The sequence below is a fragment of the Mixophyes fleayi genome, chromosome 7, assembly GCF_038048845.1.
Source record: "Mixophyes fleayi isolate aMixFle1 chromosome 7, aMixFle1.hap1, whole genome shotgun sequence".
Lineage (NCBI taxonomy): Eukaryota > Metazoa > Chordata > Amphibia > Anura > Limnodynastidae > Mixophyes > Mixophyes fleayi.
In genome coordinates, this window is record NC_134408.1 from 37,992,405 (window position 1) to 38,019,655 (window position 27,251).

General features: G+C 40.4%; 1 protein-coding gene across 1 annotated transcript in view; it reads right to left on the bottom strand.

Moving 5' to 3' along the window:
* Positions 1–485: 485 nt before the first annotated feature.
* Positions 486–27,251, bottom strand: part of SDR42E2 (short chain dehydrogenase/reductase family 42E, member 2) — a 74,415-nt gene continuing 47,649 nt past the window's right edge. Inside the window, exons 3-13 of the mRNA XM_075179704.1 lie at positions 25,828–26,187; positions 25,610–25,705; positions 20,725–20,782; positions 20,287–20,405; positions 17,778–17,853; positions 14,604–14,686; positions 12,760–12,897; positions 8,029–8,094; positions 6,548–6,611; positions 3,344–3,417; positions 486–1,317 (exon numbers count right to left, since the gene is read on the bottom strand). Coding sequence (XP_075035805.1) covers positions 1,108–1,317; positions 3,344–3,417; positions 6,548–6,611; positions 8,029–8,094; positions 12,760–12,897; positions 14,604–14,686; positions 17,778–17,853; positions 20,287–20,405; positions 20,725–20,782; positions 25,610–25,705; positions 25,828–26,154 — 1,311 coding nt within the window. The 5' untranslated portion in view covers positions 26,155–26,187 and the 3' untranslated portion in view covers positions 486–1,107. The remainder of the gene's footprint in view (positions 1,318–3,343; positions 3,418–6,547; positions 6,612–8,028; positions 8,095–12,759; positions 12,898–14,603; positions 14,687–17,777; positions 17,854–20,286; positions 20,406–20,724; positions 20,783–25,609; positions 25,706–25,827; positions 26,188–27,251) is intronic.

Here is a 27,251-nt window from a genome sequence, read left to right on the forward strand (position 1 = left end):
TCTGCAAGTTAGGGTTAGAATAATCTTAAATCATCTGCCCTACAAGCCAGAGAGAGGGAGAAGTGATAGAGGAAACACCCATTATACTGCTAGTGAGCATCAGCTCCTGATACTAACAAAATTAGTGTCTCCCAATAAGCCTAAAAAGGTGCAATGATACAGAATTGAGTATGCAGAAACAATTGAAAATATATGTTCAGATGCCTTATGTGATGTTGTCATGTGAACGTGGATAGAGGCTGTATACAGCAATGTAAATAAATGCATAGTAATTTATACACAGAAGATGAATTAGTGGCCTTATATCCAGGAACTGTGTTTGTACATCACTTTACCTGACATCATCTATACCACACAGGCCTCTTGTTTCCCCAGTCTACCCATAGAGGAGGAGACTAACCTACAGCCCATTGTCTGGTCTAAGGGATGTACCTGGTAGGAGTCATGGAGGATACACTACAGGACCACACACAGGGGTTACAAAATATCATCAAAATGATTTATTTTCCAAAAGAAAGTCAATTACAGGGTCCACTTACAGTTCATTTTACACAGCATATAAAAATCCATTGTTCTTATCATTTAATGTGATAATATTATTTTATAAATACATTAAATAAAAATAACATGATGTTGTATCCTCAGTGTAATGTGTGGCCTATTGTTTTTTGTTCTGAACCAGCAATCAATGGAGAAGCAGAATAGAAAGTAGCATCTAAGATGGTCTGTTGTCCTCTGACAGGAGTGAGCTGTCAACTGTCATATTTGCCCAATGGTCCAGGAGTCATCTAGCGAATGGGAGGAATTAGTTTCCTCCCCCTGGATTATGAGTTACTACCCGATAAATCCCAGCAGGTGGGATGTAATCCTGGTTATAGATCTGCAACCATCAGTATAAATTCTTGACATAAAATCCCACGAGCCTCAGTCATCCCGTCTCAGAGCGTCATGTCATTATTTTTGGACAGCAGCTTTTTTAGATCCTGCTCTGTACAATAATCTCATGCAAATCGAGGTAAACAGTGTTGTTTTCACATTGGATGCTGTTAAAATGATAAACACACTTTCTTTCAGAATCCTTCTTTAACCCTTGTTTTATTTAGAGGTCTAGAGAAGTGACAACAGGCACAAACAGATAAATGAACAGAATAGGACAAGTAATATTTTTGTAACGTTTAGCTTTTCTTGTGATGGATTGGGTCTGCTTTTCATGTAAAAATCCACTGAGTCAGCAAAGGAGAATTTCTTTGGGTTGTAGCCAAGTTCCTTCCGAGCCTTGTCTATCCGGAATGTGTGCATCACCGCAATTTTCATTACCTGTAAAGGAGAAGACAACCTCATCCTAGTGTAGGGAAATTACCTTAACATCAACACACAGTTGCAGGCAGAAACTCATACATATGCATACATATAAGTGGTTAGCACTTCTGCCTTACAGCCCTGGGGTCATGAGTTCAATTCCCGACTATGGCCTTATCTGTGAGGAGTTCGTATGTTCTCCCTGTGTTTGCGTGGGTTTCCTCCGGGTGCTCCGGTTTCCTCCCACACTCCAAAAACCCTAGTCTGTCTGTCTGTGTGTGTGTATTAGGGAATTTAGACTGTAAGCCCCAATGGGGACGGGACTGATGTGAGTGAGTTCTCTGTACAGCGCTGCGGAATTAGTGGCGCTATATAAATAAATGGTGATGATGGTACAGACTAAGGATGCTTGAATTTGTGTCAAATTGATTCTCAACTAGTTTCTGGAATTGTATTTAAAGTTTGAACATTTTTGATAAAAATAATTCTCGAACTTAAGATAGACTAAAAAATTTGAGCTAAATTCATCCAAGGCGAACTGGTATAACCACATTTGAGCCTAAATGATCTATTTGTCAATAGGAGAAAACCCCTAAAAACTCAACTTTATAACTTGAATATAGTTAAGTTCACAGTTTGAATTGTCAAAAACACAATACACAATAAATAAACACAATAAAATGTAGCCATTTAAGTTCAAACAGGCAACACTTTATATTTTATATTAATGCATTTTGTTACAGAGAGTTGTGACTCAAACATGAAACTCAAACTTCAAAATCAAACTTCGAATGTCAAACTCAAACTTCAAACTGCACATTCAGTCACGTCATTCAAACCCAAACTGAAGCAGCCCCAAAATCAATTTCATAGCGTGAACAAGTTTGAGGCCCTCAAACTGACCAAATTCAATTGAATTTCAAACCGGTTTAAATAATTCAAATATCTCTAGACCACAACAAGCAACTACCAGATCAGAGTGAACCTAATTCACTAATAGAGTTTGCTCTTTTTTAATGTTGGGAGGTATGAGGTTTGTTAATAGACACCAGCAGGCTGACAGCACTGTGTCAGTCTGTCCTTGAGGAAATATTATTCCAAACAGGACCGCGCCATCAGGGGGGGTACGGCCAGTACTGCTGTGAGGGGCCCGGACAGACTAGGGGGCCCGAACAGACCTCTCCGTCTGTCCGGGCTCCCTGGACTGTCCGGGCCCCGCAGTCACCGACCGTGCTGCCCCTTTTTTTTTTCTTACCTTCTCCGCGATGCTGCATCTCTGCCTCCCAGACTCTGATAGGCTGGGAGCACGGCGCGGTGACGTCATCACCGCGCAACGCACTCCCAGTGTATCAGTGACTGGGAGGCAGAGCTGCAGCATCGCGGAGGAGAAGGTAAGTAAATCAGCTATTATTTTTTTGAGGGGGGGGGGGGGAGAAGGAGAGCCCGGGGGACCATAACTGTGGAAGGAGGGGGGGAGAGGGAGAGCCTGGGGGACCATAATTGTGGAGGGATGGGTGGGGGGAACAGGGAGAGCCTGGGGGACCTGAACTGTGGAGAGAGAGGAGGGAAGAGGGGGACCGTCACTGTGGAAGGGGGGGAGAATAAGACCTTAATTGTGGAGGGGGGAGGGAGAGGGGGACCTTAACTGTGATTGGGGGGGACTTTAACTGTCGGGGGGTGGAGGTGGACATTAACTGTGGGGGGGAGAGGGGGACATTTACTGTGATTGCGGGGAGGGGAAAGGGGGGACATTTACTTTGGGGGGAGGTGAACATTTACTGTGATGAGGGAGTGGGGGGGAATGTACTGTGATGAGGGATAAGGGACGCATGTATGGTGAAGATGGAGGGGTGCACATGTATGGGGAAGGGGGCACATGTATGGGGAGGGGGGGCCCTGCTAGATTAATTAGTACTGGGCCCAATTTTTTCTGATGGCAGCCCTGATTCCAAATATTATGGTTACTGTTCTACTGTTTGATTTGTGATTGTTTTCTTGTATTACTTATATGAAGGTTCCTATTCCTGTATTCAAGAGATCTTACCTCATTTCTGGTCAGCAATGGGTTCAAGTCTATAAATGGTCTTAAGACAAGATGCACATATTCCAATATGAGAGCTGCACAACAACAACAAAAAAAGTATTTTTCACTTCATATACGGCAATTAATCATGATAAATTAAACAACTGTTGTTATTTCCTTCTCATCCTCTACATAATGTAACCTGGTTGTTTGACAAAACTGCTCAGCAACCAGATCCATGAAGTATTTGTCACGCAAATTGCACTGATGTGGATGGTTTTGCAACACTTGCCTGCACTTTTAGAACAATCAATGGTTCACACACACAGAGTGGGGTCAATGTTCAACCCATAGTTCTGCCATCAAAAGAAATGACATATTAAGTTGGGCCATGGTTTGTTAACTTGGTCAAATTGATCAATTGGCCAACTAAAACCACAGTTGTAAGAAACTAACTAGTCTTCAACCTAATTGTGAGCCCAGGAACTTCTATCTCATTGGCAGCATGGTGGCTTAGTGGTTAGAACTTCTGCTTTAAAGCACTGGGGTCATGAGTTCAATTTCCAACCATGGTTTTATCTGTGTGGAGTTTGTATGTTCTCCCTGTGTTTGCGTGGGTTTCCTCCAGGTGCTCTGGTTTCCTCCCACACTCCAAAAACATACTAGTAGGTTAATTGGCAGCTCCCAAATTGACCCTAGTCTGTGTGTGTGTATGTTAGGGAATTTGGACTGTAAGCTCCAATTGGGAAGGGACTGATGTGAGTGAGTTCTCTGTACAGCGCTGCAGAATTAGTGGCGCTATATAAATAAATGGTGATGATGATGAATTGTCATGACTGCACATCCTAGAGGGTTCTTGGAAATCACCTAGGCAGTTAGATGAAAGCAAACTTTGTAATCTGCAGTGCAGCTTATGCAGATGTATAGTTCCCCAGGTGGATTCTAATCTTTCCACGAAGCGAAGGACACAGTCACCATTTTAAATTTTGTTCACTTCTACTTTGGTGTAAGATTTGTTTATCTTGCAATAAGTTGTAGTTACAATACTACACTATATAAGGTTTTCTCTTTTTCATATATGACATTTTCATCACATGTGAGGATTGTTTGGACAATATCTTCCATTCAAAGAAGGAAACCACAGAGCATCATTTATATGGACTATTTATGTTTGGATTGAGATATGTATATTTGAAATTAATTTCTTTGTATACTCACTGCACTATTGTTATAATTTTTAACAGTACACACAATATTTGTATACACATAGTATAGCGCCCAGTTCATGTAGATAACACATAAAGGACATAAAGAAGTTTTTTCCTTTTAAGAAGGTTCGATACATTTACCCCTTACACTTAATCTTTAGTCACAGTAAAAACATCAAACTTGATTTATTATTATTATAAACAATGAAGACAAATCAAAACTAGTGAGTATATTTACTAAATTGCGGGTTTGAAAAAGTGGAGATGTTGCCTATAGCAACCAATCAGATTCTAGCTGTCATTTTGTAGAATGTACTAAATAAATAATAACTAGAATCTGATTGGTTGCTATAGGCAACATCTCTACTTTTTCAAACCTGCAGTTTAGTAAATATACCCCTAGGTCTTAAATATATGTCCAGCTAAATATTTAAAAACAAAAGTAAAGTAGAGTGAAAGAAAAGATTTGAATCCCTTGCCACTGATGCACATCTGTTTTATAAAATGAGATATTGAGATGTGCATCGGATAAAAGCGATTCAATGTTCAATGGTTTTTAAAGTTTTTTTTTTTTAAATAAAAAAATAATAATTCTATTTGCTTACAATATATTTTTTTATTTTATTAGTGGAACTGAAAGTCAGAATTTAAGATTTCAGTTCCACTGTACATGTGTGAGTCAGAGTATTGCAATCGTTTCTTGACAAATTTATTTTTTATAGCCTTGATAAGCGATGAAAAACCCCCCTCCCACCCTTATTGCCTGTTTGGATAAATACCGTATTTCCCCATGTATAAGACGCACCTTTTCCCCCAAAATTTTGGGTCTAAAAACTGGGTGCGGCTTATACAGGGGTAGTAACGCTTACCCTGTCTGATGATTCCTCTGTCTGGTAAAGTCTTCTTTCTTCTGTCCGTCTCATCCTGATGCTGGAAAGCCGCTTAAGGTCCTCTTCGCGATGACCGGATGTGGTGCATGAACCGCAGTTGGAACGCACACTTCAGGTTTCTGCATTTGGCGTTTTGTTCAATCAGGACCTTGTCAAGGTCCTGAAAGGACATTTGGTCATCGCGAAGAGGACAGTAAGCGGCTTTCCAGCATCAGGATCAGAATGGACAGAAGAAAGAAGACTTTACTGGACAGAGGAAGCATCTGACAGGGTAAGGCAGAATTGACTATAGCGTAGTCTCTCCTCTGTATATACTGCACAATTACTCTGTGAAAAAATTGAGGATAATGTTTATCCTCAATTTTTTCACATTATTTATATAGGTGCGTCTTATACAGTGGAGCGTCATATTCATGGGGAAATACGGTAAGTCTTTGCCATTCCTTACATAAACTAACAAAGCACCTAAGGAAGGAATTCAATTGCTGTCGATGTAGCGCGTGGATATCGTGCTGGCAATTATTGTAGAAATCTTCACTCAGTTTCCCTGGCACCTATATGGGGTGCGAAGAAAAATGAGCGGAGATTTCTGCGAAACCTGCGCCGTGAAGTGTCTCACGGGCGTTCTGGAGACACTTTGCAGTGAATTGTATTTTCCCCTAAGTGTAGCTTACAGAATAAAAGATGACCAGTATCAATTTAATCAGTTTTATATGAAGAAGCAAGATGGAAGCTACTTTATTAGACTCAGCATGCAAAAACATACATCCCTTATACTTTTAAACCCCCAGGGGCATATTCCATTAGGTTTTCTGTCCGCGAAAACGCGACGGAACGGGACGCAAAGTCAATCCACGGTACGGCAACAATGTGGATTTTCGTGCGCACACCATAGGGTTGCGTAGGAAAAATCTGCGTTATTGCGGTACCGTATTACCGTCAATACTGCACAGGTATTTGTTTTATCCTAAACAATGTGTATCCTTATTGTATTGCATATGGTGAATGTTTAAAATTAAATTCAAAGTAATATATAGTATTTTGCTTTTAATATAGAATTAAATAAGATGTCCACATCGATGGACTAGAACTGTGGCTAAAAGGCTAATCACAGCCGCCATGTATACCTGCAGCATAGACCAGAGAACAGGGCAGAGTTATCCAAGGGTCCGGGAAACCCAGTTTCTTAAACTGAAAATACAAGAACATGAATGAATTAGGACGGCGAGTGGTAACGCACAGGGGAAAATATGTTTTATACACTTTTACGTAACTGATGAGTTAACACATAGTTGTTTAATTCTTGCTGACTCCATGCTGCTGAGAGCTGCCATATTTTTGTGAAGGTCTAGCCCACACCCTTATTTAATCAATAAAAGTAATTTACCAATGGCAACATTAGAAGACTGACAAGACATTTCTATCTATCTTCATAACAAATTTTGCAACTGTTCCCTCAAAGTTCTCTGTGAGACCTTTTATAAGATTGCTTGTCCAGAAACATCAGCGTCCCCATCAGTAAAAACGTTACTTCAAAGTCCAGTCTATTAACATTTTAGGGCCAAACCCTTCATTATTTCACCTTTTCAGTTTTTCTCCTATTGCTGGCTTGAGGCTGAGTACACACTACATTGTTTTCAGACGATTATAGGGCAAATCAAAAGATAAACAGCCATTCGGCCTGATAACGCATTAATGCATTAAAATCCCGTTACAATTCTGCAGTGTGTATGCACTCATGACCGGCAGTGTCCATAGATCTCTATGGAGTGTGCAGAGTCAGGATCTTTTCAGCCGATGGTTATGAGAGATGAAGAGCACAGATCTGAAGGTAAATCGTGTAAGACTTGCATAATGTGTACACATAAATCGGTATGCTGATCAGATCTTTTTTTTCTCTGTCATTGGTAAAATCGCTAAAGATGTTGTATCGGGAGAAATGTTCTATAGTGTGTATCCAGACATAGACTTACTAAAGTCTCAAATTAATGTGACTGATGGACATTAGGACTTTCTTCATTACACACAGTGTTTGAAGTGTATATTTAGAAGTGACGGTATGAAAAATGTAATGGTAATGTAAGTGAATGAAATTTTCACAATGAAGGCAGTAGGAGAAGTGGCAGTATGACATACCACCGTATACCAGTCCACTTCCACCACTGATTACATGTGTATTATTTGTGTGTCATCTCCCCTATTGATAAAATAAGAGTAAAAATAGAAATAAATATTATTTAATAAAAAAATGCTTTATTGTGACGACGACAGAAGAAATATTGCTGAAGTACATGATACTTTTTAAATAGGCGAGTCTTACCTGCTGGCGGGGATTAGCTAACAGAGAATGCAAAGTGTATTCGCAAAGCTTCAGTGTAGCACAGTGTACTATGTACTTAATCAGCACTCCCATAGAACTCCATTATATTGAGTGCTAACAAAAATGAAGGTTGCAGACAATGTCGAAATTAGCGTAAAATAATGTGCAACGAATGCTTGTCAGAAAAGCAGGTCCATTTACTTGGCTTTGATGAAGCGTTAAACTTGCTTGATTTTAACAACCCTGTGTACGAGATCCAATGCTCTAATTTTATCCAACTATACTTACCATTGGATGGAACCACTCGTGAAAGTTGACATGCTCCCCGTCATGGATATAATAGGCTTTTCCACTCTGAAACACAAAGTGTTAAACTCAATGTCACAGAGATATTGCATTTACTCCAAGCCTGGATATCAGCCATTATTAGCAAAGCTAAAGTCTCTTGCACACAGACTCCTCCCTTTTTGTGTCAGACTCCTCCCTTTTTTGTTCAGAGACCTCTTTGCAAAGAGCCAACACACCCTCTCTACACTCACTTTTTCTCAGTAGAACAGGGCCTCCTTTTCAACCATGACTGTTTGGAGGTTCCAGGCACCCCTGGAGATATACGTGCTTTTGACCAGAGAGAAGCTCATGACTCTGCAGGGGCTGGCATCTCCATAAGGTAGGGGTTAGGGCCCAGCCAGCAGCTGTATGTCCCGTAACAACGCATATACCAGTAAGTATGCAGTCACAGACAAGCAAGCAGTGTAGTTGGAATCGCAGCCCTTAGACCCTGTCCTCTTGGGCCCCCGGTTCCTATGCCACTATTAGCCATTGAATACTAGTATCATTATTTAGATATATTGGGGGATGGCAACCAAATATCCACACAGATGTTTTTATGATGGTTGTTGGCCAAGTCGGAATCTTAAGAGAGGCAAAAAAAAGTGCAAAATAATTTTTCACATTTAAAATCAGTTTTAAATTCAACTTAAATGCTGGGGAAAAACATCGGTGTACCCAAACTGCAGCAATATTTATTAAATCAAGCATCTGACTGCTTGCTAAAGCCATCCTTTTCTTTTGCACTAGTTTTCAGAAGTGACTGACAAAGTTGATTCATTGATCACATAAGAATATGATTTATTTGGTAACACACACAAAACCAAATGTAGTGTAAAAAATGGGTACACCTGGGTAAAACAGAGACACCAAGCATACTGTAAGCAATGGCTTCCACATAGGTGTGACTCATACACAGGGGCAGGCTGGTCCGGGGGGCAGGGGGGCAGCGCCCCCCCGGGCCGCTCAGTCTTACCGCTATTAGGGCCGGGGGTAGGCCGGCCGGCCGCCCCCCGGATGCAATATACACATTTTCACCGGGCTGTCATCTCCCAGCCCGCGCCTGCTCATACATTTCTTACAATATACAAATAACATCCCATCATGGTCAAGGTCATGTATAAAATGGGCTGCCCTGGTAGCCTATCATTATGGCTACATGAATGCAAAAGGAGATCTCAGTGACTTTGAAAGAAAGGTGATTATTAATGCTTTACAAACAACCGTGTCTAAGGTGATGTCAGAATGGAACTCCCAGGAAAAAACATCATCAGCATAGGGAAACAGTTGTTGTAAGCATTTACTACAGAATTGTGAGAGAGAAGATGTAGGATCCATTCACAGAACAGGACAACAAAATGGAGTTTTGAGGTTTACTTGATTGGCCTCAGACATACAGAGACAGTACTAGATAAATATATTTCCATGGGATACAGGAAAGCTTAAATTATGAACAGGATATACGTTACAATCTATACAGCCTGCACATTGCAAGACAATCGTCTGTACAAGGGATTCACAGTTATCCATGGACAGATGACATAGATATATTTATTAAACTGTGGGGAGCCATGAATCTGGAGAAAACAACTTTTTAATCTGGAGAATGGTCATCGCAGCTCTTCTTCCAGTTTATCAAGAGTTTAAGTAGGAGAAATCAGATATTTCTCCTGTCTTAAACTATTTTACACTGGTCGCTGCAGTCCCCATAGACTTTCAATGGGGACTGCAAAGTGACACAATTTAACAAGTCTTCAAAAACTAATGCCATCCCCAGTTGGCCTTAGCTTATCTTTTCATGGAGTCCATAGCTGTCCATCACCACCAGAGAAGCCGGGTCTATCGCCAGGTCTCATCGTTATGTGCATGCACGGCCTTACCTATGCACGCGCAGTAGCCACACAGGGCTCACTCCCCCCCCTTTCACCGGCAGTCTTAGGTTTCCGATGTAGGAGTTTTTAGTTAGTTTAGGAGGGGTTGTCCCCGGGGCTACCCAATGAGTAAGAAACCCAGTTTGGCACGCTACATTAGTGTGGAGTAAACTGGCCAGAGAAGGTCTGGGACATAAGCTGGAAAGTGCTGAAAGTGCAATTTCTCAGAGGTTACCAGTGAGTTCAGTGGATTCTTCTCATCTGCATTGTTTTATTTTAGTATAAGCAGCTATTTTATGTAAACTTCTCATATTACTGGCGTGAGGACATCTTGTGGTCACACATGATATTGCAAGGTTTTGATTCCTGATCACACATTTGTACAAGTCATATACAATTTACACATCATCATATGGAACAATATACATATAACAAACAAATACACCTAATGGCTACAGGTAGACTTAACTATTTTCAATCTATCTATCTATCAATTCCATGCAAATGTAAAGTAGGCGATAAATTTAGTAGGTATTTTAACAGGTTAAAATAAATGTTTATTTCTGCCTTTTACAAAGGTTTTTAGGCAAATCTTAGTTAATTGCAGTGTTATGTGGGAAAACAGATTTTCGTTTGCAAAATGAGACATTGGTCCTAATTTGAAGTTAGGAGTAAATACAGCTATAAGTGCATTACCATGTTTTACTACAGGGACGGGCAAATTTAACATGTGCAGACAGATTCAGACTTGGGAGAGGGGCACAAACTATCATAACCAGGGCCAGTACAACCTCTTTAGGTGCCCTAGGCAAAACTTCAGACTACCGCCCCTGCCCCCCCAATATCCACTTCCCAGCCCCTCACACACATACCCGTCTTTCGAATATAAATTAATACAAATTCTGCATTTGTTATTCAGAAGAAATTGCAGGATTACTTGAGGTTTTTTCGCATGCCACGCCAGACTGGGTATGGGCAGGATTCAAGGGGCATACCAATAATTTTAGACAGCGCTAGGCCACTCTCCAACCCCTTCCCATCCCACCCCCTTCAAATACAAGGGCAATGCTGCCTGCACTACTGTCAGGTGCACGCAGCTTCCTCTTCATAAGCAGAGAACCGTGAAGCGTGACATACCTCCCAACTGTCCCTGCAGTCAGAACAAAGTCCTGATTGGATTGGACAGTCACCCAAAATTGGGACTGCTTCACCAGATTCAGGACAGTTGGCAGACTGTCCTGCTCTCTCCTACTTGTTCTTGTCGCTTTCACTACCTGTGGCTGCTGGTGTCCTATGCTCAGTTTCTACTTTTCTAGATCCTGGAATGCTGGGTCCCTGTTTGGAAAAAAAAGGATGAAATATGGAAAGCCTAGCAATGACTGGACACCAAGGATGCCCCCAAATCAGCCCCAATGTTAAACTAATAGCACCCACATTTAATAATTTGACCTGCCTGCAACCAGCCCCAAACATTAATAGCATTAAGCCAGATAATTTTCCTTTCTATGTGGCTCCAGCACTTCATTTACTCCTAAGCCTCTACCCTCCACAAGATTCATTACACAAGGCTATTTGTAACTTACTGATTTCTGGAAAGGTTATATAACTATTCTCATGTTACAATGTACTGGTCAGCATTTGACTGTTTGCTGAATAGCTTCCGTAGTGTATTAAGTGTTTTGAAAGTACTTCTGCACTTTGAGGTTGACAAGAGACAAACAAGTGTTTACTAAGGTTATGTAAAGCTTCCCCCATTCCCCCGTCAACATGAACCGTATATATTTTTTTAGGTACAGTATGGAAAAAAAGAAAAACATCAGACAAACACCAAGGTTTGCTCATATTACATTAGATACATGTTTACATCTTTATTTAATTGAATACACTTGTGAAGCAAGATAAGAAAAGGCCATTTTATTAACAATAGACAAACATACCACTTATTTCATTGTCATGGTCAGTGGCATAAATATTGACCCCTGGTGAAAACTTGAGTCAGGCCCTACACTAATGGCATTAACAGAAATCCACAGAAATAATAGTTGTATTGCCTGCCGTTTTGTAGACTGTGAAATCTGCCTCTCTCCCATTCATCACACATCACACTTATCCACACTAACTCACACTTATCCACACTTCACACTTACCTTCTTTGAATCTGGCGCTTCAGATGGTCAGCAGAGGAGAGAGCGCACATCTGATTGGTCCAGCAGGCCACCGTAGCTCTTCCTCTCCTTTGTGTGACTAGGAGGGGAGGGGCGTGGCACTGTGGCCTCTCCTAGATGAAAGTCAGTATGACCTAGCCAATGTGCGGTGGCCAGCGGCTCTTGCTTAGTTTACTTAACTTCCACGACAGCCGTCAGCATGAAATTAAATAAGAATGACTCTTTCAGGGACCAGCTACATTTTATTGCCCAGACTCGGTGACGCCCCCAAGTCCCAATGCCCTAGGCAGCTGCCTTAAGCTGCCTAATGGTAGCACCGGGCCTGAGCAGAAGTCTAAATCACAGTGTAAAAATAAAGCTGACAACATTTGTATGCTACATGCAAAAAGCAGCCAGTAATTTCCCTGCATGAAAAAAAACCTCCTTGTATTTACACCACTTGCACCACACAATGGTTTGTCAACTTTTAGCTGGATTTGCTCCTAAATCTAAACGGGACCCATTGTACTTGTTTGGAGAGTAAACAAACAAATAAGCTAATTTTTCAGACAATAGCCAGTGTGCTGCCACTGTGGCCTCAGATCTTGATCAGCGCGTGTCCTGTTCCAAAATTGTTACAATATTAATTTCAATCTCTATTCATTACATTTACTCACAGCTATATATCCTTTACTGGCAGTCAGAGCTTCAGCAGCAAGTACATGAGCTTCTATCAGGTTGTACAAATGAATCCAGTTCATCTTGGTCCGGTCATTCCAAAACTTAAAACATAATAACCGTTTCTCAGCATTAGCCTACAATAACACAAAGAAGAATTAATAGAAAATCACATATCAGTAGCAATCTGCTGAGTGCTGTACAACATCTATGGGAACCTTCACAGTTGATCCTCACCTCAGTTAAATCATATTTTTTTGTCTCTCTCTCTGGATCAAATTCTGACAGTGTCATACATATATCACAATCTGCCATTCTATCCTCTGCCATTACCTTCCCTCCTGTCCTTTCAGTAAACCCAAGTTGCCATTTTTAATGCTTTCCTCAGTGACAATGGGGTTTCTTCTACCTCGGTCAGTTTACCCATCTTTTCTTTACTACGAACTGACTATCTGAACCTTTCTCTTCTGCCACAATATTCTCTCTTATCTTTCTTTGCCCCATATCTCCCTTCCCTTCTTTTCCCACAATGTGCCATCTACCTTTGTTTGGCACAATCAGCCCCCATCTCTTGGTCTACCACAACCTGCCCCCATCTCTTGGTCTACCACAACCTGCCCCCATCTCTTGGTCTACCACAACCTGCTCCCATCTCTTGGTCTACCACAACCTGCCCCCATGTCTTGGTCTACCACAACCTGCTCCCATCTCTTGGTCTACCACAACCTGCTCCCATCTCTTGGTCTACCACAACCTGCTCCCATCTCTTGGTCTACCACAACCTGCTCCCATCTCTTGGTCTACCACAACCTGCTCCCATCTCTTGGTCTACCACAACCGGCCCCCATCTCTTGGTCTACCACAACCGGCCCCCATCTCTTGGTCTACCACAACCTGCTCCCATCTCTTGGTCTACCACAACCGGCCCCCATCTCTTGGTCTACCACAACCTGCTCCCATCTCTTGGTCTACCACAACCTGCCCCTTCCCTTTTTTCCCAATAATCTATCCCCACTGGTCAATTAAAACCATATGCTTGTTTTCCTTCCACTGCACCAACCTCTGTCACAATGTGATCTCCTATATTTTTCTCCTTGACCATCTGCCCTATTGAATCACCCCTACATTGTTCCCAGTCACATATTGTCTCCCGGTCACCATAGATTGCTCCCTTTAATGCCCCAATATTGCTTTCTCCCTTATTCTGTCCCAATCTGTCCCTTACAGCTATGCAACAATTTCATCCCTTTTCTGGTACAATCAATCTCCCTCTATCTGCCATTATCTTCCCCCTACTACAAGCTGTTCTCTCTCCTTTAGATGGTGTTGCAATCTATTTTTAACCAGCAAGAAAATAGACAGAAGAAAAGCTCTACTCTATGGTTCTACGTAAGGGCAACGTCACATGGGCATCTACCAGGAATCTGTGGTCAAACAGTCCTCTAGTGCGACTCTAAAGTGAATGAAGGATGCCTGTCACCTGTCACCAAGGAGTGCATTAACTGACAATCGCCTGCCAGTGATATCACCTTAATATAAGAGCAGCAATCTAATCGCTTGTGTGACAAGTGTCAGATAAGTAAGATTTCTTGAGCTTTTTTCCTGCTTCAGCTTTTTAAAATCTCTCAGACCAAGATATTTGCTCATGTGACACAATATATTTATAAAACGGTTAATTTTAATGTGAAAGCCACTACTGTCCTCATATACCCACTTCTGGCCCAAATGCTCCTCTGTGTCTGGTTCAATTTCCTTTCCTTTTCTACAGCCAGTCCTGCTCATGTGTCTGCAAACATGCTCCCCCACTAGTCTCCCATATAATATTTAACCCTTGATGACATACAACCAGTCTTGGCAAATGTCTTCTCTCATCTGGTCCATAAATTCCTGGGGGTCGCAGCACACAAGTGAGAAGTCTACTGCCACCTAGAGGAACACATAAATTGTACAAGCACAACAACATGGTTAGCACGAAGGAAAGTACTTCTTCTATTTCATATATTTACTTCCCTTTGGTCCAGAATATAGTAGCTAATATATAGATTGTGAGCTGATACATATATTCACAAACTTAGCAAGTTGTTATTTTCTAAAAATGGGAGAATAATTCACTAATCCATTTAAACTTATCCAAGACAATTTCTGAAAAACTTAATATATATATATATATATATATATATATATATATATATATATAATTACACAGACCTCTGGTTAGTGACCAAGAACAAGGGCAAAGAGCTTGTGCCAATTATGATGGGGCAGGGGACGGCTTATAGAATTATTTATACAAATATACCTCTCAACATTCTGAAATACTAGATCAGGATAAAACCAGATACACCTCTGGTCTGCCCAACCTCCGTTACCACGAACGATGTCTCTATTGCCAACATGGTCACAACACCTCCAATCAGTATACATGAAGCACTTGCTGTATGACTGCCATACAGATTTGCTGCACCAGACGTCAGTGAAGCTTAAAATAATATAATAATGGTGGCAATCTGAGGGTGGGGTTACTAATGCACAGCATTCACTATATGATTTGCACCCATGTACAGTCATTGTATACCATCAAAGCAGAAATGACATAACCACACAGTTGGCTGCTTATTTTAGACCAATGGTTTTCCATTTGTCACTTTAAGGCTTGGTTTCATCTCACTGACAATTGAAGAATGGTCTGAAAGGATATCCCCTTCCTCATTTTATGCTTTGTCCCCTCCGCTTTTCCTCTTAAATAAAAATCACGCAACTTCTCTTTATTGTACATTTACATTACTTTAGAAACAAATAAATGTGTTGGTGGCTAAGTAGTTAGCACTTCTGCCTCACAGCACTGGGGTCGTGAGTTCAACTCCTGACCACGGCCTTATCTGTGTGGAGTTTGTATGCTCTGCCCGTGTTTGTGTGGGTTTCCTCCGGGTGCTCCGGTTTCCTCCCATTCTCCAAAAACATACTGCTAGGTTAATTGGCCGCTATCAAAATTGACCCTAGTCTCTCGCTCTCTGTGTGTGTGTGTTAGGGAATTTAGACTGTAAGCCCCAATGGGGCAGGGACTGATGTGAGTGAGTTCTCTGTACAGCGCTGCAGAATCAGTGGTGCTATATAAATTAATGGTAATGATGATGATGGTTTATCCTACTTATTATATATATATATATATATCCTCTTTAAATGAAAATAATGGAAGGGTCTTGGATACATATAAGTTTCCCTATTTTTGACAGTTTTTCCCTTTCTTAAGGCCGTTAAAATGTATATTTATTTCTACGCAATCCATAAAGAACGAATAGAATGAAAATCAATATAAACTGTGTTTTCCAAAAGATTTTCATTAAGGTTTGAAAAAAAGTTAAAAAAGCAGAAAAAAAACAAATCCTCATATAAACCATGCCTGTTGGTATGCTGGCTTTGTCAGTACTAGAAAGCTTGTATCTATACTGCAGGTATCAGGTGGATGGAGAGCTTAGTGTGACATGTTCCCAGCTAAATTTATCACAGTCTCACCCGGGCACCTGGTATCGTGTTGCACTTTACATTAATTTGTTGTACAGTGGCATTTCTAACCTTATCGCTGCTCTGAGCGGCTTAGGTGCTGAAGTGACTCCCTGCCATGGAAATGTCTGGGGTGTGCCATGAATAATTCCAGCTTAGTGTATCGGGTGACCGCTGCAAGGCTCTTTGCTGACAATTGTGCAAACAGCAACTACTGAAACTGATAATGTCACTTTCTACTCGATAAGGGAAAGTGTTCTGAAATTTTTGTCCACAGACAAGTTAGTTGATGATGTCAAAAGAGTTCTGTAATAGCCCAAAAAATAAAAGGACTATAATAAATACAACTACGCTAACGAAGCATTTCATTGTTTGATGCAATAAATTAGCCAGTAGGTGGCACTGTTCTGTTGCTTGATTATCATCATCATCAACATTTATTTATACAGCACCATCAAATTCCGTAGTGCTTTACAATTGGGAACAAACACATTAGTAAAACAGTACTGGATAATACAGACAGACAAAGAGGTAAGAAGTTCCTTCTCACAAGCTTATTATTTCATTATCACTCTCTGGTATAAAAAAAGCATGGAATTTTACTATAAAGTGAAACTAATATATATATATATATATATATATATATATATATATATATTTTACTAAACATTTATATAAAAAATAAAGTGAAAATAAACCCTTTTCAACTTTACAAATTCCTGGGGCACACAAAGTGTGCCACAATGGAACAATTTAATCTGCACCTATAAAATTTGAGACTACAGGACAAATTTACTTTTGGACAAGCCCTGGCTATCTTATCTGCCCCACGCCAAGCAATCTGAAGACCCTGCTTCATTGACACCAGATGCCACCAGCACCTGAAAGCCATGATTTGTGGATAGGCCACCTAGGTCCAGGCTAGATCAGCTGAGGTGTTGGGGTGACACTCTGCTCACTAGCATATCATTGAATTTATTTTTTTGTATATGACTATGCTATAACATACTACCATGGGTTTAGTTAGGGCTACATTCTGTCCATGTATTTTATACAAATGGGATGCAATTGGGATGAAAACATGGAGAACTATGTTGTGGGAAACTGGGAAATTGGAGTGCCACAAAAAAGATGGCCTGGAGCGGAAAAATACATAAATCCGGGCTCTATGAACTTGGTGAGTTATTGATGGACAATATCTACCTGACTGTGGAATGATTGACTTCTTGCTTTGGATAACATGGGATTGGGTTCCATGGTGAAGGACCTTCAACTGGTTACATCGGGGTGGAGAGCAGGGACTTGACCAAAAATGGACTTCTACTTCATGCTAGTTCATATATGGAAGGTAATTTTCACCAATATTGGAATTTTTCTAAGAACGAATGAAAGCACTGTATCGCTGAAGCTTTTTCACACTATATAATTCTGAACAGTGGTCGAAGTGGAACTTTAGAAGTGGCGGTAATGGAAATTTAGATGTGTTCTCATTTGACTTACAAGATGGAAAGCTTACCCATTAGTGGAGTCCCATTAGCTGCCAGTATCATTTGATCAGCAATAGTCTTTGTCTTGGAATAATGATCCACCTGCTGAAAATGTAACATTCAACTGTTAATAAAAAGAAGCAGACAATATTAATAACTGGATACATAGATCAGACAATTATATGTAAACAATGGAGAATGCCATCAACCAAAATAATAAATAAATAAAAAAATAACATCGGAAATGTGTTCTATTTTAAAAACTGTTTTGCAATTTAATATTTCTATATGTCAATCTCAGGTGTTGTGTTGGAGCTGTTGAGACTAATGTAATTTAGGGTGAACAAAATTTGGCTGAGAAAGTAAAGAATGTAATAAAGAAGATGCAAGTCAATAGTTAGCAACTTGACATACTTCAAGGATGGCATGTGTGCCCCTCAAACCTTCAAAAGGGACAGACATTACCCTTAATTTCAAGAAAACATTCCCAAAATGACCTCAGTACCCCCATCACTCATCCCAAAATGCCTTCACAGGTAAATTGTCCCCACAAGCAGTACAATCCCCACATACCCTCAGATCCCATGTGTATCCCAAAACTCCCCCCACATGACTCCACACATCCCCCACATGCCCCTCAGACCTCTCCACATGCCACCCACATACCACTCAGATCTTCTAGAATGTCACTCAAAACTTTCCCACTCACTAGCTAATCTATCTATAGCTAATATAATTTACTGATCTTTAGTCAAAATACTTACCGGAGCCTACAGAAGGAGGGAAAGCACATGGCCTGCACCCCATCCTCCTCTGATTGGTTGTGCTGTTTGACCTCCCTGCTGATTGCAGAGAAGATCACGTGATGCTGGGGCCTCTCTAACTTATTTTCTGCTCTCTTATAAAGAAGAGAATAAGACTGAATGGGAGATGCTTAAATACAGCACAGTGGCTTAGTGGTTAGCACTTCTGCCTTACAGCACTGGGGTCATGAGTTCAATTCCTGACCATGGCCTTATCTGCAGGGTTTCCTCCGGGTGCTCCGGTTTCCTCCCACACTCCAAAAACATACTGATAGCTTAATTGGATGCTAACAAAATTGACCCTACTCTGTGTTTGTGTATGTGTATGTTAGGTAATTTAGACTGTAAGCCCCAATGGGGCAGGGAGTGATGTCAGTGAGTTCTCTGTACAGCGCTGCAGAACTAGTGGCGCTATATAAATAAATGGTGATGATGATGATGATGATGATACAGCAACACCACCCCTTTATACATTTCAAATCTCATCTTGATATTTTCTTCCTCACACCCTGTTATATCTACCTCTGACCTACATCACGCCTGGCTTTTGATAACCACCTCTCACTCCTGCCTACAAGGCTTCTCCAGTGTTGCTATCCACTTATGGAATTTCCTCACACTCTCCCAGTGTCTTAAAATCTTTAAACGCTCTCTGAAAACCCATCTCTTTATTAGGGCTTACACAACTCCCACCTACACTACTAACACCCTCATAAATATTGCACTCTCCACTTTGAGCCACACTGGCTCCTCTTGTCTGAGTTGTGCACTTTAGCAGGGAGATTAATGGAGTAACTTAAAAAAAAAGAATGTTTGTAAATTACAGGCATTGCTGTGCCTATACTTCGGGTGCCCCAAATGAAATGTAGTATACCCCCTTTAATGAGGATAATTATATTAAAAAAGTACCATCTCCATACTTAAATAAGCACTTACTAAATTATATAGTCCCATTAGGACTTTAAGGGGAAAATTGACTAAACTGTGATGTGATCACACTGCAGGTTTTCATGTGCTCTGATCTGCGGTTTGTAAACCATTCAAATTACCAAAGGCGACACCACACATCAAAGGGCATAAATGAAAGCCGGAAGGCTATCATATTATACACAACCATACCTGATATAAACTGCAGTCTTATAGGCACAGTATCATCCAGCAGCCCCAAATGTCCATTGTCCAGTATTTCTCAAACCCCCAATGATGCTACTGCTGCATCTATGGTGTGCTAGGTGTAGACATTCATGCTAATAGTAAGTCACTAGCACTTTAAGTTATCCTTGTTCAGTGATGTTTGATTGGCTGCCAGAGCTCACTGAATAATAATCAGCAACACCAATAGGAACCTACGACGGTGCTAGCAAACTGCACCCGATTAACATGTGTTTTAGCTGCATCACCAAGCGCGGAATGCAATGTTTTTTGGGGGGTTGGGGGTGGAAGGACACACAAAACTAGCACGACTGTCATGGCTACAAATGTGATCAGTATGATTCATACTGCTTGTCACCTGTCTCATGTATAAGTACACAGCCTCGGATATATTTCTAGAAACTCCCCAGTGTCTCAAAAATCCAGAAATTAGAAAAATGATTCATGTAATAATATTCAGAACAAATTTCAGCTTCATGAAAGAAACTTTGAACACAGCTAAAAATGAAACACATTCTCGTTAACTTTGCTTCTACTTTTCGTTCAGAAATGTAAATATCATTATCACAGACCCAAATATTACCTTATCCAGTGGATAGTAATGTGTTGTTTCCTCGTCACCTTCTTCTATGTAGTTGCCACCAAATACCACATTAACTGTACTAGTGTAAATTAGTCTGGGGATGTTTCTTTGTATACAAACTGTAAGGAAAGACGGAAACATTACACAGTACAGAATATATACAGGTGAGACGCGGTTTCCATCTCAAAGTGAAAACATTCTACTGGATTCTTGTCACTTCCTGGATCAAACATCGATCCCCTGAGTTTGGTCCATGTTGTCTTTGGAATATAATGACACAAACAAAATGCATTTTCTACACAAAGCCTTGCGCCTATTGATTTATCATATTCATCGTATTAATCAATCATATTGATTCAACCTTGTCATTATGTGTAAAGGTTATGTACTTTGTGTTTCTTATAGTAATAATATTAATTAAAAAATAACAATACTTACCGTCAATAACAATTTGTGTTCCTCCTACGTTTATGGATTCAATCTGTTTCTTTTGGAGCTAAAACATACAAAAATAGTCGCTGTTTGGATCAAAGAATTTCATTGAACTCATTTTAAGTAGTCTATTTATCCCTATATACTATATGTGTTATATATTCTTATTCTGGTTTCTTGGGGTTTGGGAGAACTTTGAGAACTTTCCCCTCTTAATATTCACTCCTTCCATTAACATGTCGGTCTCCCTTCTTACATCCACCAACCACTTTTCCATCCTCACTAATCCTCGCCTCCTCCAATATACCAAGTGCTTTCTCTATTCCCCACCATGGTGACACACAAGGAACTGGATGCTGCGTAATGAAATCCATCTAAGCTGATTTCATTAGAAAGTAGATGCATAAAAAAGGACAGTTACAATGGCATAGTGGAGAAGCATCACTGCTTATTAGCTTATTTGCATAATATGTAACTAAACGGAAAATCCTCAGTTCAGTTACACTTTCTGAGCCACAGTTAATGCACTAATTTGACATTTAAGTCCATGCTTAACTAGCAACTACATTTAACAATCTCCATGACACTGCAACAATAGTTTTTCCAGAACATTTTCATTTTTTCTTGCTTTTGGTAGGAGAGGTGCACAGGATAAATATGAATATTTACATATATATATATATATATATATATATATATATATATATATATATACACATGGGCGCATGCAGGGGGGGTTTCTGGGTCTCCAGAAACCCCTCCCCTCCGCTAAAGAAGTGCCCCTACATAGCGGCACTGTACTATATAGCAGCCACGGTGCTGTCAAACAAGCGTCCTCATCGGTGCTGTATTGTATACAGCACCGCCGCGGACGCTTCTTTGAGAGCGCCGTGGCTGCTGTATAGTACACTGCTGCCGAAATGGAGCTGCTGCGCATGCGTGGGCGCATGTGCAGCAGCTCTCTCGTTTTTTTAAGTGGTGGTTTTTGGGTGGGGGGGGGAGATTAAAAATTCTGCGTGTGCCACTGATATGTATATATATATATATATATATATATATATATATATATATGTATGTATATACAGTATATTCTAGTGCTCAATTGACTTCCACTTGCTATTAAAAATTAAAAACAACTGTTATCAACATCAGCGCATATATTTACATATTTACCCACAACATATATTTCTGGAGATGATTGCAATGTGTGGGAATAACATTCCCTGGTTGCAATACAGAGTACAGCTTGGAGCAGCTAGAATTTTATTAATAATGCCTGGGGGGGGGGGGGGGGGAAGGGGTGCAGAGGATCCAACATTTATTTTTATTTATACAACAATGTGGTCACACTCACACCCCTCTTGTAACCCAGTTTTCAGTTCTTTACATTGAATAAATACTTGTGGTACAACAAAATACTTTATAGCCTTTTCCTTTTTTAAGAAATGAGTTTTGTGACCAAATCTTTATTGTAGCTCTCTTCTCTATCCAAGGGGTATATTTACTAAACTGCGGGTTTGAAAAAGTGGAGATGTTGCCTATAGCAACCAATCAGATTCTAGTTATCATTTATTTAGTACATTCTACAAAATGACAGCTAGAATCTGATTGGTTGCTATGGGCAACATCTCCACTTTTCAAACCTGCAGTGATTCAATAAATTTGTTGAACTATGTGCAATCAGCTTAAAGCCAATGTGTGTTTCGTCGAAGTACACTTTTTCGAAGCACAATATCCATATGTGAGCAGTTATATTTCATGCAGACTGTTTAGAACCAACATATATTAGTTTGAATGCCAAAGGTACACAGTGGATTGATTCTCCTATAAGACTATACTTATATTATGCACAATATTTGCTCCCTATAAGAGCCATAATTTAATTAATCGCATATGAATTAATTCTTGGATTATGGCTGTAATTATGTTTGACTGTTTATATACAGTATACCAGTAAATGGGCAGTTTGTGATATATGATTTTTTTTTTAGATCTTATTTCTTATATATAATTTTTTTATGAACAAATATTTTAAGATATAAGTACTATATTTTTAAGAGGTTTTGTACTTCTAACTAAAAGGGAGCAAACACACTTTAAGACCAAGTAGTAATCCCATGTTGGAAGTGTAATTCTGACAATTGGTAAATAAACCTATATTTGAATCCAGTTCCAGTCTCTTTGTCATCAAAGGACATTTCTCCATCCTTAGAAGAATGCATGGTAACATTGGTATGTTATATGATTATTTTAGTGGGCATACATGAAAAACTAAAGCTTAGAGATCTATCAGAGAAATTGTTTGTAAGATAAAATGTTGAAAGTGATTACGTCACATTTATTAATTAGTGTAAATTAATTAATTAAATTAATATTAATTAGTGTAAATGAAAGTTAAAATGAGAGGGGATGTTCCCCTTCAAATTTCGGACTCTGGGAAATACATTGCTTTATCTGTACAGCTTGTTAATTTGTTTTTCCATTAATATAAATAAATATATGGCTTAGGAATACATAATGAAGTTAGAAAAAAAACAAGCTATTTATTAAAAATTGCAGGAGGAGCATATACAAGCAAATAAGTTGAATAGTTCAAATCAATTGAGTATAAAAAACGTATTTAACTAATTTGCATCATCACAAAATTGAAGGTAGAATCTAAATAATAAGAATTATTTCCCTGCAGGGAAATAGAAGGAACAAAATAACGAGTTCACACGTAAAGCAGGTTTCTGTGCATGGAAATAAAATATAAAATAATGAGTTAAAGTCTTAAAACTTCAACTTTCCTAAAATCATTAGATTATCTGTACTGGTAGAATGAATAATTCACACCTACAATGGACTACAACAGACTTTACCACCTTATAAAATATCATGTATAGAGGCTCATTTGCATATTTCCATATTTCTTTTGAGCTACACATATCTTAGAATACCTGCAATGTAACAATATACATGTAATTGCGTCCGCATGAAGATACGTTTACGCTTTAAGTGTATCATGATGCAGCGTAGACTACAGACACCATTCATTATCAATTGATGATAATGATTAATGGTGTTTTACTGAAAAAAAAAAAGGTTTAAATAAACAAATTAAAAATGCATGGCCAACACCCCAAAAGTGATCCAGGCACCAGTATGTGCTGGTTGTGACAATTGCGGGGGATGAACTACATGGGGTCCACCTGCAAAGGTTGCAGCAAGCGGCAGGTTCCGACAGTCTAGGTGTTAGGATCTTACCTCTCCTCATTCCTGCTCGCAATCGCAGCTGATGCCTCGTGCTTCCGGTGCACGGCTGCGGTCATGTGACTCGAGAGGCGAGGAATTTGAAATCTCCTCTCCTATTTCTGGCGCTCTATGATACACTGCCTGTGTCAGAGCAACGAGTTACTACTTGACGTCTGGCTCCCCTTTGTGTACCTGTGCTGATTCTTCTGATTTCCCTGCGTCTGACCTCTGCTTATTTGACCATTCTGCTGCATGTGTCCACTGCGTATCCGATCTGGCTGACATTTGTGTATCCGACCCGGCTATCTTTTGACCATACTGCTGCCCGCTCCCTGGTGTATCTGACCCGGCTGAATTACTGTGTATCCGACCCGGCTATTCCTATACTCTTCTCAGCTACCCATGTTCCCGTGTATCTAACCCGGCTGTGCTCCTGGGTATCCAACCCTGCGACTCTCCTATCTGTGGTTAGCTTCAGTGTATCCGAACCTCACTAAGATGCGTCAGGACTCTTCATTCTGTGCTGTTACTCTCAGATAATTATCCTGCCCAGCTTTACCACCACAGAGTCTGTCCACTGGATCTCCCATCTACTGGTTTCTCATCTATTACGTCAGGGGGCTAACCTAGGCAGGGCCATCTTAACAACATTATGGGCCCCCGGGCAAAGCAGTGCACCGGGGCCCCTAGATATAGATATATACAGATACAGATATAGATATATAGAGATAGATAGATGCTTGTTTATTTTGCAGGTTTTTTTCTTTTGCAGGATTATTTATTCTCATTAAGAGCCGTGCCTATGGGGCCCCCTTGCCCGTGGGGCCCCCGGGCAGCTGCCCATCGTGCCCAATGGAAAAGATGGCCCTGAACTTACGGTTCACAACCTGCGGGCTTCCGGCAGCGAAACCCATCCCGCCATCTAGACTCCGCACCCTGGGAAGGCCTGTGCCAGCACTGACTAATAGACGTCTTCCGCGAGACGTAACACTAGTCTGGACACACTATAACACGGCAACAGTGAAACCTGCTGTGCAGAGTCCCCCGTCATAATGTGACACAGACTCAGCTTGTTCAGCACAGGACTGAATTCCCGAAGGGAATTGTGCTCCCAGAAAAAAAATGCAGCCCTATACAGAAAGCACTGGCGCTCTTCCCAACCCGCGGTGGGTGTTGGAGTAATAAAGTGTTACAAGATAGAAATCAACTGTTTTTGTATGTGGCACAACCGGTCCCAGCAAACCCTGACAGCTATAAATGGTTTGTGTATGCTGGCATATCATTGGCTGCCCATGCTATCATAACCGACAAGCGCCACCATGCACTGGCATCAAGGGCCGGCTGATACCTCTAGTGCCACGTAAAAAGTTCACCAATATATTAATCAGGTATTCCTCTATTTTCTTATGCATTTAATGCACAAAATCCTAAAACCCGCATAGATGCTGCATAATTCCTCATTGCGCCGCTCTGATGTGATTTCATCTTAACTATTGTTACTTTCATTATATATTTTAATTAAAGAGAATTATGTGGATATTTTCATATCTGTGAATGTAACCACATCCAATTTAACCTATTATTATAGTACCAGTTAGTACTTAGGTGCTAAATAAATTTCTAGATATTCCAAGAGAGATTGGACACTGTAACTCACTTGCTGGTATCCCGACATTCCAAAGGATGCAACGTGAAACACACAGTCAACTCCTTCACAAGCTTTGTACAGTGAATCATAATCCCGTATGTCACCCTGAAATAAAAACAAAAAGTTTTGGCTATGGAGAGAAAGAACTCTTCTCAACGAAGGTTATTGATTTGATATTTTAAGTACAAAAACATTTTCTAGTTTGCAAACAGTGTGGTGGGGTTTACCTGTATGAATGTTGCACGATTTGGCAATTCCCAGTTCGGTTTGTGTATATCAAATAAAATAACAGAGTACCCCAACTTTATCAAAGTACATCCAAGGTTGTGTCCCAAATATCCAGCTCCCCCCGTGACCATGACTTTTGCTATCTCCCATGTGCCTGGGTGTGCGCTTGGCATACAGGTGGAGATCCTAGTCTGGTGTGGTACCACCCCATTCGATCTGAAGGCTCTGAATGGCAACACATTCCTGAGGCATTCCGAACACATTTCTTCCTTCTCAATCCTGTTTCTCAGGTCTTCTAGCTCACACACAGCTTTTGTTTCCCTCATGACTGTAAATCTTATCCAGATTTAATCAATGACCTGTAGACAAGATGACACAATATTAGTAACTAATATTAAATGAAACAGTCGTATAGGAAACACAAAGGCCTAGATATACTAAAGGGTGGTTTGCTCAAACCGCCGCTTTTTGGCTATTTTTCCGTCTGTTTTGAAACGCCGGATTTACTAAAGCCCAAACCGCCGTTAAAACAGTCAGAAATGACATTTTTCAAAACCTCCACTTTAAAAACCGCCATCCCGATTTTAACAATGATGAACATACAAGTGAAGTGTGGCATTTAGACTAAACGTAGTTAAAATCATACGGGTGAGTGACAGGAGTACTCACCAGTCTAATTTTGATTTGAAGGCATGTCAGCCAATAAAGTTAGGAGGAGGGGCATATGGGTTTATATATACGGCTGCTCAGGCAGCATTAGATTGTTCGTGTTTCCGGATTAATCCCTCCCACCCGGCAATGGGCAAGTCGTTGGTCAGGCTGGTTAGTAGGCAGGTGTGGTTAGGGGTGTTAGGAGAGCAGTGCAGTCGGTAGGTGTGCATATGGTGCTGGGTACATCTTGTCATAGATCACTACCCCCCCTTTTTTGGTTGGTGTCATCTGATGGTTGGTCTGCCTGTGAGAAGGACCAGTGGCCAGTATTTACAGGTTAATATGGGCAGGTTTATATGGGGGTGTAGTCTTGCCGTTGGACAGATTTTTACCACCGGCCAATAAATAAGGCATGATCCTGGGTTGGTGGTACTGTGGTCTGACCTTTCCACCTTTATTGGTTTTGCGTTACTGACTGCCCTGTTCTTGTCCATCATACAGTCGTTTTAGGGCAAGTTTTATAAGTTCCTGTTAATAAAGTTCAAATTATTCATTCCAACTTTAAATCGGTGTCTGTGTCTTTATTTGGTTATATATATGACGTTTATTAAAATATTATGGTGTGATGCTATGGGAACTGTTTCTGTTACAATAAATGTATTGTTTTACTTTCTAACTGGATTTGCCTAAGTGACTGAGAACCCTAGAAGGTACTGGCTAGAGTTTCCTGGCATAGTAAGGCACCCGTGGGTGGCCAGCAGCATGAAGTGGG